Source organism: Blennius ocellaris, assembly GCF_963422515.1.
Source record: "Blennius ocellaris genome assembly, chromosome: 22".
NCBI classification, from domain to species: Eukaryota; Metazoa; Chordata; class Actinopteri; order Blenniiformes; family Blenniidae; genus Blennius; species Blennius ocellaris.
In genome coordinates, this window is record NC_137671.1 from 630,747 (window position 1) to 648,246 (window position 17,500).

Here is a 17,500-nt window from a genome sequence, read left to right on the forward strand (position 1 = left end):
GTGTGTCGTGTGTCGTGTGTTGTGTGTTGTGTTTCGCGTGTCTTGTGTCGTATGGCGTGTGTCGTATGTCGTGTTTCGCGTGTCTTGTGTCTTGTCTTGTGTCTTATCGTGTGTCCTTGTGTCTTGTGTCTTGTGTCTTGTGTCTTGTGTCTTGTGTCTTGTCTTGTGTCTTGTGTCTTGTCTTGTGTCTTATCGTGTGTCTTGTGTCTTGTGTCTTGTGTCTTGTGTCTTGTGTCTTGTCTTGTGTCTTGTGTCTTGTCTTGTGTCTTATCGTGTGTCTTGTGTCTTGTGTCTTGTGTCTTGTGTCTTGTGTCTTGTCTTGTGTCTTGTGTCTTGTCTTGTGTCTTATCGTGTGTCTTGTGTCTTGTGTCTTGTGTCTTGTGTCTTGTGTCGTGTGTCTACGTAGAAAAACAAAGCAGATGTGGCTTAAAGCCTCGATTCCACTGACCAACATGTGCTGGTAGAGACAGGCTTCATTGTACCCTACCTTACTGTACCGTACCATACCTTACTGTACCATATCTTACCGTACCATACCTTACTGTACTGTACCTTACCTTACCGTACCTTACTGTACCATACCTTACTGTACCGTACCTTGCTGTACCGTACCTTACTGTACTGTACCATACCTTACCGTACCTTACTGTACCATACCTTACTGTACCGTACCTTGCTGTACCGTACCTTACTGTACTGTACCTTACTGTACTGTACCGTCAGTCGTACCCTGCCTACAGTCGTTCCCTGGTTACAGTCGCAGCCTGGTTACAGCCGGAGCCTGGTTATAGTCGTACCCTGGTTCCGATGCAGACCTGGTCCTGGTTGGGGCTCCGGTGGTTCCGGTGGTTCCAGTGGTTCCGGGGCTCCGGTGGTTCCGGGGCTCCAGTGGTTCCGGTGGTTCCGGTGGTTCCGTTGGTTCTGGTGGTTCCGGGGTTCCGGTGGTTCCAGTGGTTCCGTTGGTTCCGGTGGTTCCGGGGTTCCGGTGGTTCCAGTGGTTTCGTTGGTTCCGGTGGTTCCGGTCCCATGAAGCACTGAGGAACGTGAAGGTTCAGATCCAGTCAGAAGTTCAGAAGCTCGTCATGAATAAGTGAAAGTCACTTCTTCTTCTTCCCACAGAAAGTGAAACATGTTGACGTATTCATGAAGAGTCATTATTTATAGAGGCGCCACTTGAAAGCCGGTCGCTATCGGAGACAACTCCGGGAAAACAGGTCAATACAGTCGGAACGGAGACGCTTTTATTCTGATAGATTCTGCAGGATGAATTATTAAGACGCGTTTCCTTGTTTGATGTTGAAATTCAGCACAACAGTCACTTGTTCACACCGAGGCTCCTCTGGAACGTCTTACTGGGACACTGAGACACTGAGACACTGGGACAGAGAGAGACAGAGACAGAAACAGAGACTTCCAGGAATGATGGATTGGTTCCTGTTTAATTTCCTAGAAAATCTTTCCTGAGCAACTGGAGTCACTCTAATGTCTCACCTCTGGTTGGTCCATGTCTCACCCTCTGGTTGGTCCATGTCTCACCCTCTGGTTGCTTCATGTCTCACCCTCTGGTTGGTCCATGTCTCACCCTCTGGTTGGTCCATGTCTCACTCTCTGGTTGGTCCATGTCTCACTCTCTGGTTGGTCCATGTCTCACTCTCTGGTTGGTCCATGTCTCACCCTCTGGTTGGTCCATGTCTCACCCTCTGGTTGGTCCATGTCTCACTCTCTGGTTGGTCCATGTCTCACCCTCTGACGGTTTGTCTCCGCAGCCGTCCAGGTCTTTTAAGAAAGTCCATAACTTCGGCAAGAGGTCCAACTCCATCAAGAGGAACCCCAACGCCCCGGTGGTGAAGAGCAACTGGCTCTACAAGCAGGTACAGTAGGAAGGTCACGCTCAAGGTCACGCTCAAGGTCTTTGGACTGGATCGGTTCTGAACCGTTTGGCTCTCCGAGGTTTTGTAGGTACTTTGATTTGTAGTTCTAATTCATCTGGACCCGTTGGATTTCATTGGCCAATAAGATTCAACATCTATGACCAGCTGACCCTCTGAGTCCTGGACCTCTGACGGAGGTCCCCAAGAGTCTGGGTCCAGACGGAGGTCCCCAAGAATCTGGGTCCAGACGGAGGTCCACAAGAGTCTGGGTCCAGACGGAGGTCTAAGCACCTTGTCGTAGCCTCAAACCAACAAACCTTGAATGACAGGATTGACCAATAACTAGATTCTGTGTGTGTGTGTGTGTGTGTGTGTGTGTGTGTGTGTGTGTGTGAGTGTTGACTGAAGCTCTGACCTTTGACCTCTGCAGGACAGTACAGGCATGAAGCTGTGGAAGAAGAGATGGTTTGTTCTGTCGGACATGTGCTTGTTCTACTACCGAGGTGAGGACACACACACACACACACACACACTCACACACACACACACACACACAGAATCTAGAGGAGGAGGATGAAAAGGAGGAAGAGGAGGAGGAGGAGGGGGGGGATGAAGAGTCGATCTGCCGATTTAAAGACATCAAAGCAGAGAAACATAAAAGCATTAAGTGAAACTCCACTTTTCAAATCTTCATTGTAGTAAAACCACAGAGTGACTGGATGAATGATGAACGTGTGACTAACTGCTCTCTGCTGCCCCCTGCTGGTCGGCAGATGAAAAGGAAGATACGGTCCTGGGAAGCATCCTGCTGCCCAGCTTCCATGTTTCCATGCTGTCAGTGGACGACCACATCAGCAGGAAGTACGCCTTCAAGGTACTGAACACTCTCTGAACACACAATGAACACTCTGAACACTTTGAACACTTTGAACACTTTGAACACTCTGAACACTCTGAACCCTTTGAACACTGAACACTCTGAACACTTTGAACACTCTGAACACTTTAAACACTGAACACTTTGAACACTCTGAACACTTTGAACACTGAACCCTTTGAACACTCTGAACACTGAACACTTTGAACACTGAACACTTTGAACACTCTGAACACTTTGGACACTCTGAACACTCTGAACCCTTTGAACACGCTGAACACTGAACACTTTGAACACTCTGAACACTCTGAACCCTTTGAACACGCTGAACTCTGAACACTTTGAACACTCTGAACACTCTGAACACTTTGAACACTCTGAACACTTTGAACACTCTGAACACTTTGAACACTCTGAACACTCTAAACTCTGACCCCCCCCCCCCCACACACACACACACACACCAGGCGACCCACTCCAACATGCGGACCTACTACTTCTGCTCGGACACGGCCAAAGAGATGGAGTCCTGGATGAAGGTGATGACGGACGCCGCCCTCGTCCACACGGAGCCGGTCAGAAGGTGCGTTGAAAGACCGGTGGGACGGTGGGACAGTGTAGAACCGTCCCGGGGCGGTGGCTCTCTGCAGGACACTTTCTAGACCAGGAGCCAAAACTACTGAAAGACTCAGTGAAGCTTTTCACCACTAAATCATCCAGAACTTCCACTGATCATCCAATTCTCCACATTTCACAACTTGAAATAGTTTCTTACTCAACATTGTTTGTGGGAATTCCAATATGTTGATGATAAAGGTGGTGGTGGTGGTGGGGGGGGGGGGGGGGGGGGGGGGGTCGGGTACCTTCTATATGTGTCAGACTCTCAGAACGAACACTGGTGAGTTTGAATCGTCCAGGAAGGTAAAACTACCGGAACCACTGAGGTTCTGTCAGACGTTCCCGAAAGTTCTCAGACGTTGACGGCAGACAAAGACTGACGGACGTGTTGGACAGACCGTCACTGAAAAGCTCGTCCTCTGTTCTTTGTGTCCTGGCTGCCAGGCTGGACAAGCTGAAGGGGGACCAGAGGCCCCAGGACCTGAACAACCTGCTGAACCACCGGGTCCTCACCCAGCCCGAGATCCAGAACAACGAGCGCAACCGAGAGCCCCGGCGCCAACACTCGCTGTCGCGGGCCGACGACAAGCGGCAGAAAGACGTGGAGCGGGTGAACGGGCGGGAGCGGGAGTACTACACCTTGCAGCGGGACGGGGACCGGTTCTCGCTGAGGAAAGACGGCGTCAGCTACACGCTGCAGAGGGACGGCGAGCGCTACCTCCTCCACAAGGACGGAGAGAAGTTCCTCCTGAGGAGGGACGGCGAGAAGTACTGCCTGCAGAAGGACGGAGACGTCCCCGCCGTCCAGAGGGATCTGGAGACGTACGCCGGCCCCAAGGCCAACGACAAGTACAGCGTGGTGCCGACGGACGAGAAATACGCCCCTTCGAAAGATGGACAGAAGTACCTCATGACCAAGGACGGGGACAAGTACGCACTGCAGAGAGTCGGGGACAGACACACCCTCCAGAGGGACGTCCAGAAGTACGTTCCCCACAAGGAGGTGAGGAGGCAGCTCTCGCTGAAGGAGACGGACAGGTACGGCGCCATGAGGGACTCCGACAAGTACGGGACCATCCACATCGTGGACAAGTATGGCACCGTGAAGGAGGTGAAGAAGTACAGCACGCTGCGCGAGGGAAACAAGTACGCTACCATGAGGGACGCGGAGAAGTACGCCACGCTCCGGGACGGCATCAGGTACGGCTTCCAGAGAGACGCTAGCGCCGAACGGCCTCTGACCAAGATCAGCAGCATCAAGCTGCAGCCGGCGCAGGCCGCCGCCATCGCGGCCGCGGTATCGGCCTCTCGCCAGGGCCAGGCCAACCTCAACGCCCCGAAACCGGCCCAGGTCAACGGCTCGGGGGCGGGGCCCGGGTCGGGGCCGGGGCCGGGGCCTGGGTCGGGGTCGGGGTCAGAGCCAGGGCCCGGTTCGGGGCCGGGGTCAGGTGAGCAGCACGGCGACGACAGCACAGTCCAGGTGCTGGACCACAGTCTGGTCGGGGTCCCGGTCAAGTCTCCAGTTCCGGAGGTGGAGCGCGGCGGTCTGTCCAGGACCAGCTCCATGCAGCAGCTGGAACACTGGGTCCGCATCCAGAGGACCAGGGGCCCGGACGACGACGCCCGCAGGTGAGGCTCAGTCCTGTCCTGTCCTGTCCTGTCCTGTCCTGACTGTCCTGTCCTGTCCTGTCCTGTCTCAGCTGACCCGTTTCCCCCTCACACCCTGAACGTGTCTCTCCGTCCTCTCCGGTCTCCAGCAGCGTGACGTCCTACCAGACGCTACCGAGGAACATGCCGAGCCACCGCGCCCCGGCGGTGCCGCGCTACCCCGACGGCTACCGCACGCTGCCCCGCAACAGCATGGCGCGGCCCGACAGCATCTGCAGCGTGGCGGGCTCCGCGTACGACCGGGCGCTACGCCCCGCCTCCACCTCCACCGTCACCTCGGCGGAGAAGAGGCGCTCCATGAGGGACGACACCATGTGGCAGCTGTACGAGTGGCAGCAGAGACAGGCCTTCTCCAGACACAGTCTGGCTCAACCTGCAGGTACAGGGACTGTCCAGGTACAGTCACGTAACCCCCCCCCCTCCCCCCCCCAAACCCCCCTCCCCCAGTTCACTGTCTGTCTCGTGTCCTCAGCAGGGGGACATTACGGGACGCTGCCCAGCACCAAGACCATGGGGAACATCTCGGAGCACGCCGTGCCGCCCTCCATCCCCACCTCGCCCTCCCACGGAGCCCTTGCCCTCTACACCACCTTCTCGCCCCCCGCCCAGCAGCAGCCCCCCGCCCCCCACAACGCCAGCGGCCCCCACTCCGAGCTGACCTCGCCCGTCTCCAGGGGCGACACCACGCTGGACCGACGCCACCGGGCGCAGCTCGCCAAGGTACCGACGCCACGCGAGTCCAGAGACCACCGGTTCAGTACTACAAGTACTGTTAATAGTAACTGATGGTTGGTTGATAGTAACTGATGAGTTTTTAAGGTGATCTTAGTGACCACGGCCCACTAGCGCTCTGCCCCCCCCGGTGGCCACAGTCAGAACTGCTCTCATGTGACCCAGACTCTCCTTCCTCCCGCAGTACGGCTTCCCACCGGACCGGCGGTCCGTGGCGGCGGGCGTGGCTCCTCAGCCAATCACAGCTCAGTCCCTGCAGGGCAAGACGGTGAGGATGAGCTGGTCACCAGGGTCACCAGGGTCAGATTGTTGTCCGGCACATTGTCTTTCCAGAAGAACGTCACAGTTCAGAGACGGTTCTGCTCTAGAACATGACAACGTTCCGCTTGTTTCACACCCGGTCAACCCGGGGAACAAGCGTTCGTCTTGTCACAGTCAGACAGCTGGTGTTGTTTTCAACAATGGTTCTGTAGGGTGACGACGGTTGTAGGGTGACGATGGTTGTAGGATGAATGACGGTTGTAGGATGAATGACGGTTGTAGGATGAACGACGGTTGTAGGGTGAATGACGGTTGTAGGATGACGAGGGTTGTAGGGTGACGATGGTTGTAGGATGAATGACGGTTGTAGGGTGACGACGGTTGTAGGGTGAATGACGGTTGTAGGATGAATGACGGTTGTAGGATGAACGACGGTTGTAGGGTGAATGACGGTTGTAGGATGACGAGGGTTGTAGGGTGACGATGGTTGTAGGATGAATGACGGTTGTAGGGTGACGACGGTTGTAGGGTGAATGACGGTTGTAGGATGAATGACGGTTGTAGGATGAACGACGGTTGTAGGAAGAACAATGGTTGTAGGATGAATGACGGTTGTAGGGTGACGAGGGTTGTAGGGTGACGATGGTTGTAGGATGAATGACGGTTGTAGGGTGACGACGATTGTAGGGTGAATGACGGTTGTAGGATGAATGACGGTTGTAGGATGAACGACGGTTGTAGGAAAAACGATGGTTGTAGGGTGATGAGGGTTGTAGGGTGACGATGGTTGTAGGATGAATGACGGTTGTAGGGTGACGACGGTTGTAGGGTGAATGACGGTTGTAGGATGAATGACGGTTGTAGGATGAACGACGGTTGTAGGATGAATGACGGTTGTAGGATGAACGATGGTTGTAGGGTGACGACGGTTGTAGGGTGACGACGGTTGTAGGGTGACGAGGGTTGTAGGGTGACATTATAGGGTGACGTTGTCTCTCCCTGTCGCCCGGCAGCCCGAGGAGTTGACGTTGCTGCTCATCAAGTTGCGACGGCAACAGGCGGAGCTCAACAGCCTGCGGGAGCATACAGTCGCTCAGCTGATGGCGCTGGGGACGGAGGCGCCCAACGCCAAGGTCAGCTCCACCGCGCGTGTGTGTGTGTGTGTGTGTGTGTGTGTGTGTGTGTGTGTGTGTGTGTGTGTGTGTGTGTGTGTGTGTGTGTGTGTGTGTGTGTGTGTGTGTGTGTGTGTGTGTGTGTGTGTGTGTGTGTGTGTGTTTATGAAGAACCAGGTGTAAGGGGGGGGGGTGTGGAGGAAGTTCTAAATAAAACCATTATTGTTGTTGTTGTTGTTGTTTGGGTCAGGCTACCTTTCATGTTCTTTTAATAATGATATAAAGGAATAAAGATGCTGAAAATGTTAAAAACTAAACTTCATTTTATTGAGTTTTAAAGTTTAAGGTTTGTGATTCAGCTTTGATCCAGACTTCAGTTTCCATGGCAACGCTCGGAGTGACGGACGATCGTCTGCCACGTTTCCTCTTTTTAACTTCTTCTGTCTGCGTCTTCACCTCCCGACCAAACCACTTCTCCTCCTCCTCTTCTTCCTCTTCCTCTTCCTCTTCCTCTTCCTCTTCCTCTTCCTCTTCCTCCTCCTCCTCCTCCTCCTCCTCCTCCTCCTGCAGACTGATGTCCTCTCACATCACCTTCAGAGGAACCTGGTCTACCTGGACAACCAGGTGAGACTGTCCAGCCTGTTTCCTGGTTGATGGACGTTTCTCTGCATTTTCTCTGCAGTCTCTTCTGTTTTCCTTTCTTCTTATTCTTCTTTTTCTTTCTTCTTCTTCTTTCTTTCTTCTTCTTCTTCTTTCTTCTTCTTTCATCTTCTTTCATCTTCTTTCTTCTTCTTCTTTCTTTCTTCTTCCGTTTCCAGTGAATCTTTTAACCAGAAACCAGAACCTGGTCTGAGGTCCAGTTTGGACCTTTAGTCTGATCATTGATCGTCTGAGGAAGTCCTGGTCTGAGAAGAGCTGGTATCGTCCTCCTTGAAGATCTGGTAGTGAGCTGGTATCGTCCTAGACGATCTGGTAGTGAGCTGGTATCGTCCTCCTAGAAGATCTGGTAGTGAGCTGGTATCGTCCTCCTAGACGATCTGGTAGTGAGCTGGTATCGTCCTCCTAGAAGATCTGGTAGTGAGCTGGTATCGTCCTCCTAGACGATCTGATAGTGAGCTGGTATCGTCCTCCTAGAAGATCTGGTAGTGAGCTGGTATCGTCCTCCTAGAAGATCTGGTAGTGAGCTGGTATCGTCCTAGACGATCTGATAGTGAGCTGGTATCGTCCTCCTAGAAGATCTGGTAGTGAGCTGGTATCGTCCTCCTAGAAGATCTGGTAGTGAGCTGGTATCGTCCTCCTAGAAGATCTGGTAGTGAGCTGGTATCGTCCTCCTTGAAGATCTGGTAGTGAGCTGGTATCGTCCTCCTAGAAGATCTGGTAGTGAGCTGGTATCGTCCTAGACAATCTGATCGTGAGCTGGTATCGTCCTCCTAGACGATCTGGTAGTGAGCTGGTATGGTCCTCCTAGACGATCTGGTAGTGAGCTGGTATCGTCCTCCTAGACGATCTGATAGTGAGCTGGTATCGTCCTCCTAGACGATCTGGTAGTGAGCTGGTATCGTCCTCCTTAAAGATCTGGTAGTGAGCTGGTATCGTCCTAGACGATCTGATAGTGAGCTGGTATCGTCCTCCTAGACGATCTGGTAGTGAGCTGGTATCGTCCTCCTAGACGATCTGGTAGTGAGCTGGTATCGTCCTCCTAGACGATCTGGTAGTGAGCTGGTATCGTCCTCCTTGAAGATCTGGTAGTGAGCTGGTATCGTCCTCCTTGAAGATCTGGTAGTGAGCTGGTATCGTCCTAGACGATCTGATAGTCAGCTGGTATCGTCCTCCTAGACGATCTGGTAGTGAGCTGGTATCGTCCTCCTAGACGATCTGGTAGTGAGCTGGTATCGTCCTAGACGATCTGATAGTGAGCTGGTATCGTCCTCCTAGACGATCTGATAGTGAGCTGGTATCGTCCTCCTAGACGATCTGATAGTGAGCTGGTATCGTCCTCCTAGACGATCTGGTAGTGAGCTGGTATCGTCCTCCTAGACGATCTGGTAGTGAGCTGGTATCGTCCTAGACGATCTGATAGTGAGCTGGTATCGTCCTAGACGATCTGGTAGTGAGCTGGTATCGTCCTCCTAGACGATCTGGTAGTGAGCTGGTATCGTCCTCCTAGACGATCTGGTAGTGAGCTGGTATCGTCCTCCTAGACGATCTGGTAGTGAGCTGGTATCGTCCTCCTAGACGATCTGGTAGTGAGCTGGTATCGTCCTCCTAGACAATCTGGTAGTGAGCTGGTATCGTCCTCCTAGACGATCTGGTAGTGAGCTGGTATCGTCCTCCTAGACGATCTGGTAGTGAGCTGGTATCGTCCTAGACGATCTGGTAGTGAGCTGGTATCGTCCTAGACGATCTGGTAGTGAGCTGGTATCGTCCTAGACGATCTGGTAGTGAGCTGGTATCGTCCTAGACGATCTGATAGTGAGCTGGTATCGTCCTAGACGATCTGGTAGTGAGCTGGTATCGTCCTAGACGATCTGATAGTGAGCTGGTATCGTCCTAGACGATCTGGTAGTGAGCTGGTATCGTCCTCCTAGACGATCTGGTAGTGAGCTGGTATCGTCCTCCTAGACGATCTGGTAGTGAGCTGGTATCGTCCTAGACGATCTGGTAGTGAGCTGGTATCGTCCTAGATGATCTGGTAGTGAGCTGGTATCGTCCTAGACGATCTGGTAGTGAGCTGGTATCGTCCTAGACGATCTGGTAGTGAGCTGGTATCGTCCTAGACGATCTGGTAGTGAGCTGGTATCGTCCTAGACGATCTGGTAGTGAGCTGGTATCGTCCTAGACGATCTGGTAGTGAGCTGGTATCGTCCTAGACGATCTGGTAGTGAGCTGGTATCGTCCTAGACGATCTGGTAGTGAGCTGGTATCGTCCTAGACGATCTGGTAGTAACTAACGTTGTTTCTCTTCCTCTCCGTCGTTTCGGCCAGACAAAGGACAACGAGCCTTTGATCTTCATGATTCACACTGTGATCGAGAACTCTGCGCCGAGGCCGCAGCTGTACCAGCAAGTAAGGCTCTGTAAGGTCGTGTAAGGCCGTGGCAGGTGGCGTACGTCCTCCCTCCACCCCTCCACCCCTCCACCTCGTCCTCCATCGTGATCACGTCCACAGAACCACCCGCTCAGCGCTCCTTTGTTCCGCGTCGTCTCATCGTTCACGTTCATCCATTCACAGTTCCAGTGGCGTAAAGCTCCGTAACACCAGTGTTCTGAACCACTGCGTGTTTATCCCGCCTCTCAAGGTGGAAGGTTTCGAGGCTGCTGGAGGCGGAGCTTGTTACTGCTCATGCTCCAGCAAACCAACATGGCCGACCCGTTGGGTTCTAGATTTCTGGGTAGTTTACATCACTTCTCTCCATTGGGTTCATGTTCATGTTGCAAAAAACAAGCCACAGCGCCCCCCTGTGGCCCGGGAGACCGACGACATAGTGGCAGAGTTTCTGCCGTTGCCGTGGAAACGACACTTTGTTCAATGGTCACGGTGTTGCCATGGAAACGAGACCTAGCAGACGCTGCTCTGGAAGACAAAACCCAGGGAGGGAGAGCAGATGTGTTGGGTCTTCCTCCCTCCATCCCTCCATCCCTCCATCCCTCCATCCCTCTATCCCTCCATCCCTCTATCCCTCCATCCCTTCATCCCTCCATCCCTTCATCCCTCTATCCATCCATCCCTCCATCCCTTCATCCCTTCATCCCTCCATCCCTTCATCCTCTATCCATCCATCCCTCCATCCCTCCATCCCTCCATCCCTCTATCCCTCCATCCCTTCATCCCTTCATCCCTCCATCCCTTCATCCTCTATCCATCCATCCCTCCATCCCTCCATCCCTCTATCCCTCCATCCCTTCATCCTCTATCCATCCATCCCTTCATCCCTCCATCCCTCTATCCCTCCATCCCTCCATCCCTTCATCCCTCCATCCGACCAGCCGAAGTGTTTCCTCTTCCAGCACTTTGAGGGGAAAACAAAATAAACAAACACTATGTGTGTGTGTGTGTGTGTGTGTGTGTGTGTGTGTGTGTGTGTGTGTGTGTGTGTGTGTGTGTGTGTGTGTGTGTGTGTGTGTGTGTGAGAGCAGCGCCCCCCACTGGCAGTGTGTGACTGTGCCCCCTCCCCTCAGGTGACGACAGACGGAGCGCCGGTCCAGGAGGAGGAGGAGGACGTGGATGTAAGAGCAGCTCCACTCGCGGGGGTGGGGGGGGGGGCACCACCGGAATCCCTGTACTCAAACCTGTGTGTGTGTGTGTGTGTGTGTGTGTGTGTGTGTGTGTGTGTGTGTGTGTGTGTGTGTGTGTGTGTGTGTGTGTGTGTGTGTGTGTGTGTGTGTGTGTGTCAGACGAAGCTCAGCAGGTTGTGTGAGCAGGATAAGTCAGTCAGGATGCAGGAGGAGAAGCTGCAGCAGCTTCACAGGGAGAAGGTAAAGTGTGTGTGTGTGTGTGTGTGTGTGTGTGTGTGTGTGTGTGTGTGTGTGTGTGTGTGTGTGTGTGTGTGTGTGTGTGTGCTGACGTGTGTTGTGTTGCAGCACACCCTGGAGGGGGCGCTGTTGGCGGCCAGCCAGGAGCTCAGTGAGCAGGGCGACTCCAGCAGAGCAGCGACTCAGAGCCTGAAGCAGCAGAGGGACGTCCTGCAGGGCGGCTTGTTGGGGACCTGCAGGGAGCTGAGCAGGGCCACCGCCGTGAGCCCTCACCCTCTCACCCTCTCACCCTGTCACCCTGTCACCCTCTATCACCCTCTCACCCTGTCACCCTGTCACCCTCTATCACCCTCTCACCCTCAAACCCTCAAACCCTCTCACCCTCAAACCCTCTCACCCTGTCACCCTCTATCACCCTCCTCACCCTGTCACACTCCATCCCCCTGTCATCCTCTCACCCTCTCACCCTCTATCACCCTCTCACCCCCTCACCCTCTCACCCTGTCGCCCTCTCACCCTCCTCACCCTGTCACCCTCCTCACCCTGTCACCCTCTATCACCCTGTCACCCTCCATCACCCTGTCACCCTCCATCACCCTGTCACCCTCTATCACCCTGTCACCCTCCATCACCCTGTCACCCTCTATCACCCTCCTCACCCTCTCACCCTCTCACCCTGTCACCCTCCTCACCCTGTCACCCTCCATCACCCTGTCACCCTCCATCACCCTGTCACCCTCCATCACCCTGTCACCCTCTATCACCCTCCTCACCCTCTCACCCTGTCACCCTCCATAACCCTGTCACCCTCCATAACCCTGTCACCCTCTATCACCCTGTCACCCTCTATCACCCTCCTCACCCTCACCCCCTCACCCTCTCACCCTCTCACCCTCAGGAGTTGGAGTGTTCCTGGAGAGAGTACGACCGACTGGAATCAGACGTCAGTTTGGCAAAATCCAACCTGCTGGAACAGCTGGAGGCCCTGGGGAGCCCCCAGGTACACACACACACACACACACACACACACACACACACACACACACATGCACACACACACGCCTCACAGAGTGTGTGTGTGCAGACGGAGCCCCCCAGCCAGCGTCACATCCAGATCCAGAAGGAGTTGTGGAGGATCCAGGACGTGATGGAGGCTCTGAGCAAGAACCGACCTGAGAGGAGCGTAGAGGGCAGTGAGTCAGGAACCACACACACACACACACACACACACACACACACACACACACACACACACACACACACACACACACACACACACACACACACACACACACACCTGTCCAGGTGTGTCCTGAACCTCCTCCTGTCCCCTGCAGGTTTCCCCGGCTCCAAGCCGCTGTCCAGCCAGCAGAAGAACCAGGTGAGGCACAATACTCACTAGTACTACACTCCACTACTACTACACTCTACTACTACTACTACTACACACTACTACTACTACTACACTCTTTTCTACCTCTTGCCGACATCATGTTGTACTCTGCTTTTTATCGAGGATCTGTAATGAGTACGAGTACTCCAGGCAGTATCGGTACTGGTATCGGGACTGGTATTGGTACTGGTATCGGTACTAGTATAGGTACTGGTATCAATACTGGTATCGGGACTGGTATCGATACTGGTATTGGTACTGGTATCAATACTGGTATCAGTACTGGTATCGATAGTGATATCTATACTGGTATCGATACTGGTATCAGAATCAATACTGGTATCGGTACTGGTATCGATAGTGGTATCAGTATCGGTACTAGTATCAATACTGTATCAATACCGGTATCGGTACTGGCATCGGTACTGGTATCGGTACTGGTATCAGTATCGGTGCATCCGTAGCGTCAGAGTTACTGTGTGTAGACGACCTCAAACACAGAAGGAGAGTGTCGGCATGGCAACAGCAGCGTCAACAGCCAATCAGCTTCCAGCTCCAGGTTCCCCCCTGTGGTGACCCACTGCTGACTGTCAACAGGTGGTGGCGCTGCTGAGCCCCACCGAGGAGGGCAGCAACGTGCCCCCCCGGCCCCCCCTGCCCCAGTACTACGACTCGTCCGAGCGCCCCCCACTGATGGGCCCCCCCCACCACCCACACCCCGCTGGCCGGCTGCCCCCCCCCGCCCACCGGCCCGACGACCGGCTGCCCCCCCCCACCCATCGGCCCGACGACCGCAAGGCCGGCTCCCGTAATGGAGCACACAGCGTAAGAACTGCCCCCTCCACCTTTCCCACATCCACCCGAACCTCCATCAGTAAACCTCCATCAGCAAACCTCCATCAGTCTGGACCTCCATCAGTCTGAACCTCCATCAGTAAACCTCCATCAGTCTGGACCTCCATCAGTCTGAACCTCCATCAGTAAACCTCCATCAGTCTGGACCTCCATCAGTCTGGACCTCCATCAGTCTGAACCTCCATCAGTAAACCTCCATCCGTCTGGACCGCCATCACTCTGAACCTCCATCAGTCTGAACCTCCATCAGTAAACCTCCATCAGTCTGAACCTCCATCACTCTGAACCTCCATCAGTAAACCTCCATCAGTCTGAACCTCCATCAGTCTGAACCTCCATCAGTCTGGACCTCCATCAGTCTGAACCTCCATCAGTAAACCTCCATCAGTCTGGACCTCCATCACTCTGAACCTCCATCAGTAAACCTCCATCAGTCTGAACCTCCATCAGTCTGAACCTCCATCAGTCTGAACCTCCATCACTCTGAACCTCCATCAGTAAACCTCCATCAGTCTGAACCTCCATCAGTCTGAACCTCCATCAGTCTGGACCTCCATCAGTCTGAACCTCCATCAGTAAACCTCCATCAGTCTGGACCTCCATCACTCTGAACCTCCATCAGTAAACCTCCATCAGTCTGAACCTCCATCAGTCTGAACCTCCATCAGCTGGAGTAGAAAATGAAATTATAACAATTATTTCAATTGTTATGTATGAAGGGAACACAAGAATCTACATACTGAATATCTCTCTCCTCCCCCCTCCCCCCCCCCTCCCCCCTCCCCCCCCCCCCCAGCAGGCTCCAGACTACAGGTTATATAAGAGTGAACCAGAGTTGACGACGGTGAAGGAGGAAGTGGACGAGACGAACAACGAGGACAAGGACAAGACGGACGGCGCTGAGATCAAAGGTAGAGCAGGTAGATCAAAGGTAGAGCAGGTAGAGCGCCCCCCGGAGGCTCCACGTATCGTTAACGTCACGTCACAGCAGGTCAGACCGACGGTCGGCCAGGCGTTAGGCTCCGCCCACAACCTGCACCGTCACAGACAGGCGCCCCCTGCTGGCGGCTTCACGTCAACACAGTTTTCCTCACAAAAGTGTTTTCCCACTTCCCATTTCCCCCATGGGAAGTTCCCAGTTGCCTCCCTGTGACTTTACACCCCGTTACCTTATCGTCTTCTCTCTGCCAGCTCCTCCCTACCCGGTGGGCGTCGTCCCCCCCAGGACCAAGTCCCCCCGGAGCCCCCCCGAGTCGTCCACCATCGCCTCCTACGTCACCCTGAGGAAGAGCAGGAAGCCGGAGCCGCGGGCGGTGAGTGACGAGACGAGACGACACGAAACAGGAAGAGCCGAGGAAAAACAATCTGAGTAAAACAATTCCGACCCAAACGATCTGAGCAACAGCTCGTTTCTCATTGGTTCTGCACTCTTTGATCCTTCAGCGTCTCCCAACGACAGTCACAGTCCCATTTTAATCATCTTCAGCATGTAGCATGTAGCATGTAGCCTCACTACTGCGTGAGCCCCGCAGTTTGTCAGCGTGTCAGATTTACGTGATGCCCCTGAACGCATCACTCAGCTCCTCCTAAACACTTCGGAGAAAAGTTTCATTGTGTTTGAAGTTCAGGGATTGTCGGGGGCGTGGCCTGTATGTTCTACGGCAAACATTGTGTTCGTACCGTACCCTACAGGACCCTACCATACCGTACCGTACAGGACCCTACCATACGGGACCCTACCATACCGTACCGTACAGGACTCTACTATACCATACCATACAGGACCCTACCATACCCTACAGGAAGTGTTGGTTGAAGGTCTGAGGACTGAATAAATGAATGAATGAATGAATGAATTACTAGTGTTTCTGATCACCTGACCCGTGGCTCCGCCCCCAGGACCGCCCCCAGGACCGCCCCCGTAGCGCCGCCGACCCGCCGGGCCCCGGGGACCGGGAGGGGGGCCGGACCAGGATGAGCGTGGAGGAGCAGCTGGACCGGATCCGGAGGAACCAGGAGGCCTCGTCACTCCGCGAGAAGAAGAGCCGGGCCGTCCTGGTCCCGCCGGGCCGCGGCCAGGCCCAGGTCCAGGCCCAGGTCCAGGTCCAGGACCAGGTCCAGGTCCAGGTCCAGGGGGCCGACACCGACCTCCCAGAGCTGCAGGGGGTCCAGGTCCAGGACCAAGTCCAACCAGCAGCCGGCCAAACGCAGGTTCAACACTCTTTCAAGGCTTCAGGACAAAATAAGACCTGGACCCCAAACCTCCTCCAGGTCCAGACGGGTCTACAGACCTAGAGCTGTAATGACTAGAACCGTAACATCCAGAGTCCCAGATCCTCTGAGACTCGCTGAGACCTTCAGAACCTGCTGATCTTCACCAGACCCTCAGAGGGTGGGACCTGGTCCAGGACCAGTTTGAGTCTTGGTCTCTAGTAGAACTAGTGGAACCAGCTTGGAGAGGACTCAGCGATCTGGATCAAGTACTAAAGCAGGTCTAGACCTTCTGGTAAAGCTGTGACCCTCTTTGTGCAGAGAGCCAAGGACCTGGACCTGGACCTGGACCTGGACCAGGACCTGGACCCGACCCGGTGTGAAGAAGTTCTGCAGGACCAGAACCTGCAGCCGGAGACCAGCAGTCCAGACAGTGAGGTACCTGGTACCTTTCAGCAGGTGGGGGTTCAGGACTTGGACTCGGACCCTCGGGGGGTAAAAACCAGCGACTTTGAAGACGTGACGAGTTCAGGAACCACGGAGAACGGCAGCTTCCAGACCCCCGAGTCCCCCGAGTCCCCCGAGACCCCCGACACCTCTGAACCCGAGACCCCGAGTCCAGAGCCCAAAGAGGAGGGCCCCCCCACAGAGTCGTACCGAGAGCTGACGGAGGACAAGAAACTCAACAACAACAACCTGCTGGCCTGTAGGTACCCCCCTGTAAGACCCCCCCCCTGTAAGACCTCCCCTGTAGGTACCCCCCCCCTGTAAGACCTCCCCTGTAAGACCCCCCCCTGTAAGACCTCCCCTGTAGGTACCCCCCTGTAAGACCCCCCCCTGTAAGACCTCCCCTGTAGGTACCCCCCCTGTAAGACCCCCCACCCTCTCTCCCTCCCCCCCTCCCGTCACATCATGGGGGGTTATACAGTTTGATAATACTCTAGTAGCAGAGAGTACTCTCAGCAGTAAAGTACTTTCCAGCAGGCCTTCAGCTCCTCCACCCTGCAGTACCAGCCTCCACCAGGTGGTGGTGTTGTGAGTCACTTCTCACTGAGAGAAGTTCTTCTGGGATTTTAACCCTTTAACCGTCTGTGTCCGTCTGTCCTGCAGCGCAGACCTTCACCTTGGTGAGTAGCGACACGTGAGCCACGCCGCCGTCGCCGCGCCAGAGCCGTACCGCCTGGAGCCGTGCCGCCGCCGCCCGACTGTAGCCGGCCTGCACTGAGCGGCTTCACGGCGCCCTGCGTTTACAACAACTCTGACATCATGTTACACGCTACATAGAGCCACGCCCCCAACACCCAGCCCCGCCCCCAAGGGACCAGCAGACCGCACCTTCAGGACTTCACGAGAGAGCTGAGGTCATGAGAGAGCTGAAGGTCCAGCTGTGTGAATGTGTGAACATCTGAATGTGTGAACATCTGAATGTG

The 17,500-nt window shown here is 54.6% G+C and overlaps 1 protein-coding gene across 12 annotated transcripts in view; it reads left to right on the forward strand.

Annotated features, from left to right (window-relative positions):
• The window catches only part of LOC308146482 (pleckstrin homology domain-containing family A member 5-like), a 19,283-nt gene that overhangs the window by 1,166 nt on the left and 617 nt on the right, over positions 1-17,500 (forward strand). The window contains exons 4-26 of one of the 12 annotated variants that reach the window (XM_080518335.1): positions 1,767-1,871; positions 2,302-2,374; positions 2,645-2,745; positions 3,216-3,331; positions 3,811-4,995; positions 5,124-5,413; positions 5,507-5,754; positions 5,951-6,034; positions 7,041-7,160; positions 7,710-7,763; positions 10,125-10,205; positions 11,318-11,365; positions 11,534-11,614; positions 11,720-11,872; positions 12,510-12,611; positions 12,696-12,804; positions 12,949-12,992; positions 14,656-14,779; positions 15,051-15,172; positions 15,552-15,677; positions 15,759-16,070; positions 16,392-16,776; positions 17,181-17,500. The exon at positions 17,181-17,500 is cut by the window's right edge and continues 617 nt beyond it. In XM_080518335.1, coding sequence (XP_080374461.1) covers positions 1,767-1,871; positions 2,302-2,374; positions 2,645-2,745; positions 3,216-3,331; positions 3,811-4,995; positions 5,124-5,413; positions 5,507-5,754; positions 5,951-6,034; positions 7,041-7,160; positions 7,710-7,763; positions 10,125-10,205; positions 11,318-11,365; positions 11,534-11,614; positions 11,720-11,872; positions 12,510-12,611; positions 12,696-12,804; positions 12,949-12,992; positions 14,656-14,779; positions 15,051-15,172; positions 15,552-15,677; positions 15,759-16,070; positions 16,392-16,776; positions 17,181-17,215 — 4,098 coding nt within the window. In that variant the 3' untranslated portion in view covers positions 17,216-17,500. The remainder of the gene's footprint in view (positions 1-1,766; positions 1,872-2,301; positions 2,375-2,644; positions 2,746-3,215; positions 3,332-3,810; positions 4,996-5,123; positions 5,414-5,506; positions 5,755-5,950; positions 6,035-7,040; positions 7,161-7,709; positions 7,764-10,124; positions 10,206-11,317; positions 11,366-11,533; positions 11,615-11,719; positions 11,873-12,509; positions 12,612-12,695; positions 12,805-12,948; positions 12,993-14,655; positions 14,780-15,050; positions 15,173-15,551; positions 15,678-15,758; positions 16,071-16,391; positions 16,777-17,180) is intronic. The other 11 variants (XM_080518338.1, XM_080518341.1, XM_080518339.1 and 8 more) reach the window with 11 other exon arrangements.